General features: G+C 35.7%; 1 protein-coding gene across 1 annotated transcript; it reads right to left on the reverse strand.

Moving 5' to 3' along the window:
- Positions 1 to 5631: 5631 nt before the first annotated feature.
- LOC141684041 (transcription factor TCP15) lies at positions 5632 to 9014 on the reverse strand. Its single transcript, XM_074488867.1, has 2 exons — positions 7497 to 9014; positions 5632 to 6389 (listed from the first exon to the last, which is right to left on the reverse strand). Exon 1 carries the CDS (start codon positions 8695 to 8697, stop codon positions 7555 to 7557), a length of 1143 nt encoding a protein of 380 aa, XP_074344968.1. The 5' UTR covers positions 8698 to 9014; the 3' UTR covers positions 5632 to 6389; positions 7497 to 7554.
- Between the last annotated feature and the right edge of the window lie 1135 nt (positions 9015 to 10149).

The raw sequence follows: 10149 nt of genomic DNA on the forward strand, positions 1-10149 counted from the left end.
CAATTTGATTGAACGTCTTGGACAACTTGGTTTTTCCATGGATGGGGAGCTGAGCCAAGACTTGGTCTTGCAATCGCTTCCGAGTTCGTTCTCGCAGTTTGTTGTGAACTTTTACATGAATAAGTTGGATGTCAGCCTGCCTGAACTCCACAACATGTTGAAGACTGCGGAATCGAATTTTCCCCCTAAGAAGAGTTCTGTTCTTCTAATTGGTGAAGGTTCCAATCCTAAGAAAAGGAAGAGGAACCCTTCCAAGAAGAAGAAAGTAGGTGAGAAAATGCCGGTTCCACCAAAAGCTGAAGACCCCAAGAGCAAAGTTGTTTGCTTTCACTGTAACAAGGTGGGGCACTAGAAGAGGAACTGCAAGGTTTACCTTACAGAATTGAAGAAGAAGAAGGGTAGTGAGACTACCGCTTCTGATTCAGGTATGTTCATGATAGAAGTGAATATGTCATTAAGCCAAATTTCTACTTGGGTATAAGATACCGCCTATGGTTCTGACATCTGCAATTCGTTGCAGGGACTAAGGAGAAGTAGGACTCTTAAAGAAAAGGAGGTGATTCTACTGATGGGAAATGGAGCAAGAGTTGCTGCTGTAGATGTAGAATCATTTCATTTACATATGCCTACGGGCAAGACTATTGTTTTTTAAATAATTGTTATTTTGTTCCCTCGATTGTGAGGAATATTATTCCCATGTTAGACTTGGCTGGATTTTCATTTATTATTGAGAATAATGAATGTTCTATTCTTAGAGATAATATTCTTTATGGACGTGGTGCTTTAAATAATGGTCTGTACATATGTGACATAATTTACTTCAGATTGAACAAACTAATAAAAGAAAAGGGATGATGAAAATCTCACTTTATAATGGCACTGCAGTCTCCATTTAGTAGACATGGAGAGAGGACTACAAATTTGCTAGGAATGGTACACACAGATGTATGTGGACCAATGTCTACGCAAGCCATGGGTGGATTTTCATACTTCATTACTTTCATGGATAATAGATCTAGATTCGGATATGTGTTTGATGAAACACAAGTCTGAAGCCTTTGAAAAGTTCAAAGAGTATAAGTATGAAGTGGAGAAACAAACCAAACATAGTATTATAATTCTTCGATTAAATCGAGGTGGTGAATACTTGAATGGAGAGTTTCTGGATTATCTCAAAGTAAATGGTATAGTCTCCCAGTGGACGCCTCCAGATTGGTATCTGAAAGGAGAAATCGAACTTTGTTAGACATAGTTGGGTCCATGATGAGCTATGCAAATCTTCCAGTATTCCTATGGGGTTACGCATTAGAAACCTCAGCATATTTACTGAATAAGGTGCCTTCCAAATCTGTTCCTCAAACTCCGTATGAGATATGGAAAGAAAGGAAACCGAGTCTTAAACACGTTAAGATTTGGGGATGTCCAGCTTATGTCAAATAAGTTGACCCAGATAAGATGGAATATCGATCCGTAAAATGTAGTTTTGTGGGATATCCTAAAGACACTTTAGGGTATTACTTTTACACCAATCATCGGGTGTTTGTCTCCAGACATGCTACCTTCTTGGAAAAGGAGTTTATCCTTGAAGGAAACAGTGGGAGCAAAATTGAACTTGATGAAGTTCAAGAAGCATAAACTACTACGGATCAAGTGGAAACACCTGTTTTGACTGAACAACCTTCTGTGGAACAGCCCATTCGTAGGTCAGGGAGAATGTCTCGCCAACCTGAGAGGTAATATGGCCTTGTCATTGAGAATGACAATGATTTGCCGATCATTGATGATGACGAACCTGTGACCTATAATGAGGCTATGAGTAGTGTTGACTCAGAGAAATGGCATAGTGCCATGAAATCCAGAATGGAATCTATGTATACGGTATACAAAAGATAGATTATAGCAGATGGCCAGGTGGAGACCTATAAGGCCAGGCTTGTGGCAAAAGGATTCAAACAAAGGCAATGGATTGACTTTGATGAAACCTTTTACCTGTAGCCCTGTTAAAATCAGTTCGGATTTTGTTTGCGATTGCCGCTTACTACGACTATGAGATCTGGCAAATAGCCAGATGGTTTTCTTTCCAAGAGAAAAGAAAACCTAGTATGTAAGCTGCTACGAACCATATGTGGTTTAAAGCAAGCTTCTCGAAAGATGGAACATTCGTTTTGATGAGACAATCAAAGAGTTTGATTTTATCAAAAACATAGATGAACCATGCGTCTACAAAAGGGTCAGTGGGAGCGCGGTAACATTTCTTATATTGTATTGAATTAGAGTTGACACACATAACAACATAGCAGACCCACTCACAAAGCTACTTTATGAAAGTCACTTTGATCGTCATAAAGACAAGATGGGTATTAGATACCAGAGTGATTGACTTTAGTACAAGTGGAAGATTGAAAGGAATATGTCCTAAGTCCAATCATGTATTAGGATTTAGGAATAACTTCCTGTGTAATCTGTTTTGATTTCATTGATATTAATAAAAGACCTATTTTGTTTTTATTACGGGCTTTATCTATTTAAGTGTTTAAATAAGATATACCATAGTTCAGAGTAAAGCTTTTTATGGATTATGATGAGATCATAATAGTGAGACCTCAAAGATCATAACTCTAAACTTAAATAGTTCCTGATCGTAGGATTACTAACTGGTAATTAATAATCCGCAGAGATCGGTACATACTATGCTTGCTTCATTATGAAGGATGTCTGTTCTCATGGACATTTGTATGGTGACACTATAGCTAGTATGTAGGTGCTTATTATAGAATAAGTTCACTGAACATGACTCGCACAGCTGAACAACTGATGGAGTTCACTCACGTATCAGCAGTTATACACATAGTGATAGTTGTACAAGTATCCTTAGACTTGAGGTCTTCATAGTCATCTTGTGTACACTGAACTATACTTTGGTTTAGTTCTTAGTCTTCAGGGACAATTATTAGGGCTCTACTGGGTATAAGAATTTGTACATGAAGATAGTGTATGATCAATAAAGGATCTACCCCTTCCAGTGAAGGAAGAGAATGTTCAAGGCTGATCCACTTATGCTAGTTCAGGAATCTCTGGCCAGAGTGAATGAAATTAGAAAGGAGTTTCTGATTTGCATAGAACTAAGCATAGTAAATGGAAAGCAAGTGATTAAATTAGATTGGCTTGACACGAGATCCATGCCTTGTATTTAATCGGGACATTGTAGGGTAGAAGGAGTTTATTGTACGGTAACTATTCACTGAATAGGTTCTTGGTATTCTAAGCAGTGAATTCGTATTATCCGGATAGTCGCGATATGCTGAGAAGTATCCCTCACGATGTAGAATAAATGTGATTAATTAATTAATCATATTTAATAAATTAGAGAATTTATAAAAATAATGATAAAATAGTTTTATTATTATTTATTTCTACTACCGGCTTAATATTGAACCTGCAGGGTCACACCATAAAAAGAGAATGATTTAATGGTGGAGGAATTAATTAATAATGGCTAATAATTATTTATTTATGAAATAAATAATTAATTGGCAAATTTTATAATTGATTAAATGAGATTTAATTGATTATAAATTAATTAAGAAAAGTTCTTAATATTATTAATTAAAGGATTTAATTTTTGGAAATTAAATCAAGAGAGAGAATTATTTCTAAAATGTTTAGAAAAAGGATTAATAATTAAAAGGTGTTTTAATTATTAATGAGAATAATAAATGGGATAATAATAATAATATTTATGGGAAAATTTCAGCTGAAAATTTTGCCTATAAATATACTATTATAAACCCTATTTTTATTCTAACCCCAAAATTTTATAAAACCTAATTCTCTCCACCTCCTCCTCCTCCTTAACGTCGTTTTCTTGGTGGATACCGTTGGAGTGCTTCACGTTTGAGGAGCAGCTGCTAAGGATCTCCGATCGTTGCTCTTGGATCGCATATTAAAGGTTAGTAATCGATCCATATGTTTTTACCACGATTTATATGCTTTTATTTGGATTTTATATGTGTAAAAGTGTTTTACCATGCCTCCGCTGCGATTAAAATCCAACAATGGTATCAGAGCTTAGGTTGTATGCATATAGATCTGTGGTAAAAATTTCAGAATTTTATGTGCTTGTATGAATTAATTATGATTTTTACAAGTTATATCATGGATTTATTTGAGTTGGAGTTGTGGTTTCTTTTAATTATACTTTGTTGCAAAGTCCTACTTTATCATAACTTTCCTGTTTATTTTAACTGCAACCTTACTGTTTAATCATTTATCAGTTTAAGAGATTAATAAGAAAAAAAATGTATAGTAAGTGAATATTCAAATAAATATATATCACAAGCTGTAACTAATCTCCAGACGCAATGAAAATCAAATTTAACACAAAATTCATTACTTGTAAACAAGTAAATCTATTTCTTTGAGTTTCTGTAAGTCCTCCAATTATGTCCATTTTCATCACATTTCCTGTATTTGATTTGTTTAAATGATTTTCCATTTCTCTCCCAAGAAGCTTTATATCGTCTTTTCTTCAGTCTGCCAACCTTGATTCTTTCTTGCTTTGGGTATACTATTACATTTTTAATGTGTTCTGGTATCTCTTAAGTTTCTTTAATAAATATACAATTTCCTTATAACCAGCCAACATTGTTTCTGTTTTGTAATATTCTGAACAATAACCATAAGGATCTAGATTTAATTTTTGGAGGACAACAACTGCATGAGCACATGAAATTTGATCCAATTGAAACCTGAAATCCAGATGTATGCTTAGCATGATGTATAGATCAATTAAACCAGTTACGAAGTAGATAAAATATTGACAACCCTATTGCATGTGTAACTTCTTTGCTGAGCATACATCTAAATTATCTCAATAAGTCAATTGCATCAGGAAACATCTAAATTGATTAACAGAGCCTGGTGTGTATTCTGCAAACATGAAACCCAATACATGGTTTGACACATATATTGCAACCTGTAACTTCTTATCTGAAAGTAATGTTCGACAAGGCATTTACAACCATCAATTAATGCCCCTTTTTGACATATTTTAAAAAATTTTTGCAATCTAGCAAGAATATGCATTACATGTTTCTAAACGTCTATTACAACCAAAACCTTGTAAAATACAATGAAGTGTCGATGAGCCTTCAACAACCATAAACCAGTTAAATAGTTTGATTTGATTTTTTAAAATTATGAAACCTTTCAAGTAAATAAAAAATTATTCAATACACTTATTGCAACTTGAACCTTGTAAAATCAAGAATATGTCGATGAGCCTTTCAAAAATATAAATTAATGAAGTAGTTTGACTTAATTATGTGAAATTCTACAAGATAGAAACTTAATACACAATTACTCGACACGATTATTACAATCTCAACCTCCTTAAATGTAAAAATCTCTCAATGATACTTTCACAACCGTAAACTAGTGAACTAGTTTGAAATAACTTTAAGAAATTCCGCAAACTAATTACTGAATACGCCAAAATTTTCGACGTAAGTAATCTGAACAAGAGTAACTTCAGATGAATCTTAAAATCAAATTTAGAAATATAATTATACTGAAAAAATTGAATTTCAATAACCTCCTATGCAACCAAAATCAAACTTAATAACAAAAGTCTAATTAAAGAAGAATTTTACACATTATTTTTCTATGCATTTTTACAAGTATTTGCAGAAAATAATAAAATTACAAAAAAGAACTTAGAAAAGATTTCTCGGTAAATATTTGCACCCGGCTGACAGCACGCCACGGTTTCGAACTTGCACAGCTTATAAGCAAATCATTGAGGTGATACGGCCTGATATAAAAACGGTATACTTTATGTATATTTAATTACCAGTGTAGCAAATTTTCTAAAACAGTAGGCAGCAGTTAGAAAAGCAAAGTTGATGGGAAACATTGTAACAACAACATGGGTCACTCCACACAATTCTCTACTGAATTGACAGGGGGAAGACCTAATCATTCAAAAGAGAGCCCATTTGCGCTGGCCCCACATGGAAACAAATGAACGGTCCAGATGAACAAGTAGCAGTAGGGTCAATGACACCCACCACCCCGATCTTTATTGTGCCAGCACTGGATAAAACTGATGCCCTCTTGGCTCTTTCTGGGCCATATAAAAAAAATGGAGGAGGAATGATCCACCTGTTTGTCAGTGATATAAAGTTACTGATTTTATGCAAAGGCTATAATGACTTGTACCATGTGGGTCTCATCCCCACCTCAGCCAACACCTGGACTGATAAGGTTTGGACCCCAGTTGTCCCCGTTTTCCTGCCCCAGCCTCGTTGCTCTTTTATGTAATTTTGTATGCACAAATGTCAACATTGGCTCCAGGGCTCGGTACTGTATACTCGTCGATAATAGGTATCCTGGGAAAAAAATTTTGAAATTGTTCTCTGTTATGTGGGTTATAAACGACTCGATTTTAGCGCATCAAATAAATATGCTCATTTTTTGCAATTAATCGAATTTAAATTTTTAACCGAACTCGACTTTTTTAATTTTATGAGTTGAGTCGACTCGACTCGACTCGAGTCGTTTAATTAAACGAGTTAAATTATCTAACTGAACTCGGCTCGTTTAACTAGCAAAAATATCTACATGAACACGTCTCATTTAGTTAAACGAGCCGAGTTAAATTCATTTAAACGAATTTGAGTCGGGCGAGCTCACAAGTCGCGCGATAAAAAAAATGATAAAATATGATACAACAAGCATGCGGACGGACCAAATGTATACATATATTATTAGATATCCATATTTGAGGGCTGGCATTTGTTACAATAAGATTCCCTCCTACAGTTTTTGAATAATAATGCAATCACAATTCTTTCGTGTCAACAATATTGACCTATATTAATATCCCTAGTAGAAAACTCAAACTTGTATGTATGTCGATACATAAATGGAACTATATATATATACTGATGTAACGATTGTCGACTGCACTAGCTAGGTTAAACCCAAAACCAAAGAGCAGTAGAGGTTCTGAGAATAGAAGATGCATAATCTTCCAAAAGTAAATTATTAAGAAATTAAGCATGAAATATTAGTGACGATTAACAAAATATTGCAGGAGTGGTGTTCAGGTCAAAATTGATTGCATGTTTAAGTTGAATCCAAAACCTAAAGCTATGCATCAAGAACCTACAATAAGACAGCTTCATGCATAATAAAGCTTATAATTAGATTTGCATGGCTAGTAATTCTTTGACAGAGGAGCGCAGTGTATGATTGATTGCAGGAGAATATTCATGATGGATTTTATATATAGAATAATTGTAATTAATTAGTAATGAAACCAGTGGCCATATAAAAGCAATAATGTCTTTCCAAACCAAGGGCGAAAAAAATAGGTCTGGCCCCTTTATATATTAACCACACACAAAAAGGTTGACATCTTAAAATCCAAATAATGATAGTATAATATAACTTAAATAATCGAAAATCGGATTAATGTTTAGAGCAAATCAAACCTCACGTGTGTTAAAAATCAAACGACACACAAGTTTAGTAGAAGAATGATGGATCAATTCAAGAATGGTCATGACTACTTGTATCATGCCGATCATCTCCTCCACCATGATTACCACCGTGATGCGAGTGAGACCCACTTGCTTGCGAATCTGTCATGCCCGGCCCAAAAATAGGTCGGTACGGAGTTAAACCAGCAAGCATACTCAATTGTGCTTCGCTAAAACCACCGTTAGCACCACCACCACCACCACCACCGCTATTAATACTCGTAGCGCCTAGTTGTTGACTAGGCATGAGAGCCACAGGAGTAGGAAAATTCATAAAATGCAAGCCACTAGAAACAGTGCCTCTATACAAAGCAGCAGCAGCAGCACTATTATTAACGGTTGGAAATGTCCAAACCGGGTCACCACTCATCACTTGATTTCCCGAATTAGCCACCATCCAAAAATTAGCTGGAACTGAACTATGACTCGCTGGCAACGACCCTGTACTCGATTGCATCAAATATGTTCCCATTTGTGATAAGTCTTGCTCCGTCCTACGCTTCCGTCCTAAACTCTCCTCGGTCTCGGATAAATCAAACGATGTCGTTTCATTCTTAGGTTGAAATATGTTACTAGGGTTCTGATTATGTGACTGGAAACTGAGAAGATTGGATCCGCTGTTTTCGGATGATAATCCGATACCTGGAAACAAACTTCTTCTTTGCGGCATTGAGAAATTAGGATTGAAGTACGTGGACCGAAGCTGTGATGGCACGGACATGCTTGAACCGGAGCTACGAAGCGATATATTAAGCGAAGTAAAATTGGCTGGGATTGTACCGGTACCAGTAGCTGCTATAACAGCTGGTTCAGCTTGTTGTAGCAGCCATTCAATTGTTTCGCCGTCCGATTTGTGACCTAGTTCTCGAGTGAGTTGAAAAACCCTAGCTGCACATAAAGCAGGCATGCGAATTCGACGGCCTCGACCGTCGACTTTCGTGTGCCGATCTTTAGTTGAGGTGCGTTTAGGAGGCTGTTTTTTAGCTGGCTCGGCTGATACCACTTGGAGATTAGTATTTGTATCGGTAGTGGTTATAGACAGCGAATTGTTATTCGGAGGGTAGCCTGAGCTCGAACAAGCTTCATCTTCTTTCTTTTCGAGTAATTGGAACGGAAAGTTCGGCCGGTGGAGATGATCATCACCGCCATCCATAATATTTACAGGATACAACAAACAAACAAACAAACACGCACACTTGTGTGTTTTTTCTTGATCGATTAGTCTTTTTTCTTGCTTTTGGCTGGCTAGCTAGTGCGACGAAAATATGATGAAATGAATCTTTTATAGTAGTATAATTTATATATCAATGGACAATGGCTCTCTCTCCTTCTCGCTAGATCTTTACATATATTAATTTATATAAGGCAAGTTGCAGTGTCCTATGGAATTGAGGAGAGAGATTACGAGAGAGAGAGAGAGAGAGAAACTGTGTGAGGATAAGGAAGGAGGCAAGCTTTAAGCAACAAAGATAATGAGTGGGAATTATATTGGTGAGCTTTAAAAAGCAAAAAAAAAAATTATATTTATAAAAGCAAAAGAAAAGAAAAAATCACTTTCTTTTGAAACAAACTTTTATTTATTCTTTATGTTGCTTGGTTAATCAAAGATTTATATAAGAAATTAAATTTGAAAAAATAATGAATGTATTTGTGTTAGTTATATTATACATGTTGGGGGAAGCATAGAGACGAGGTTAATTTGATAATATAATTGTGGATGGACAGAGGCCTTTGGTTCAGATTCCACGTGAGGTGCTCTTTTTTTATGATTCAATCCATAAAGACAATAGTAGTCGAGACGGGCCCAATCCCAAGTCAAAAAATAGAAAGCAGAGAATTACGGGGCCCACACTATACACCAGGTAATCATTCTATTTTTAACCTTTGGGTTGAGTTGAGTAGCATTGCAGTGCCTACTTTTAGGATTCGACCCCTCTACTTTGGGCCGGTTTTGTTAACAAACACTAGGTGGCCCTTTTAACCTGCATTTTGAATGAACATTTCTGGTACGAATATTCAACTGATTTTAATATATGATGATGGGGTGTGCCGACAAGGTTTAACTTTGATCACAAACAATTGTTAAACTTTTGCAGCTGTACTGTATAGAGATTGCAGGTCGATTCCCTAATCAAAATTAAATACACATAAGATAACGTAGTACATTAACATAAACATGTTTAGAATGTATGTTAGGTGCGGGTGAAAAACATAATATATACTCCTCCCTATGTTTGCCAGTGCATAACCTCCAATTTGCACCCTGGAAAGGTATTTCTAGATTTGAATTACTCCTCCATGGCCTTTGACTATGACCATATCCCACTACTATTATACCTCCTATTTACCTGTCATATGTTTTTGGTTGGATTATACTAATAATTTGTACCACCTGATAACCAGGAACCCAGGAATATATACTAAGTTAGTGTATGACTAATCATGAGGATAGTTGTATAAAGCTGACAGGGGAGAGATTGCAATATATTTATTCACTTTCCTCTTTCATGCCAATGTGCATGAGAAAAAAGAATAACTCTGTCAGATCATTTTCTGATGCAGATGCTCCTCATGCATTAGTACTATAAATGTGTACTAGTATAAG

This window comes from Apium graveolens, chromosome 9 (assembly GCF_009905375.1).
Source record: "Apium graveolens cultivar Ventura chromosome 9, ASM990537v1, whole genome shotgun sequence".
NCBI classification, from domain to species: Eukaryota; Viridiplantae; Streptophyta; class Magnoliopsida; order Apiales; family Apiaceae; genus Apium; species Apium graveolens.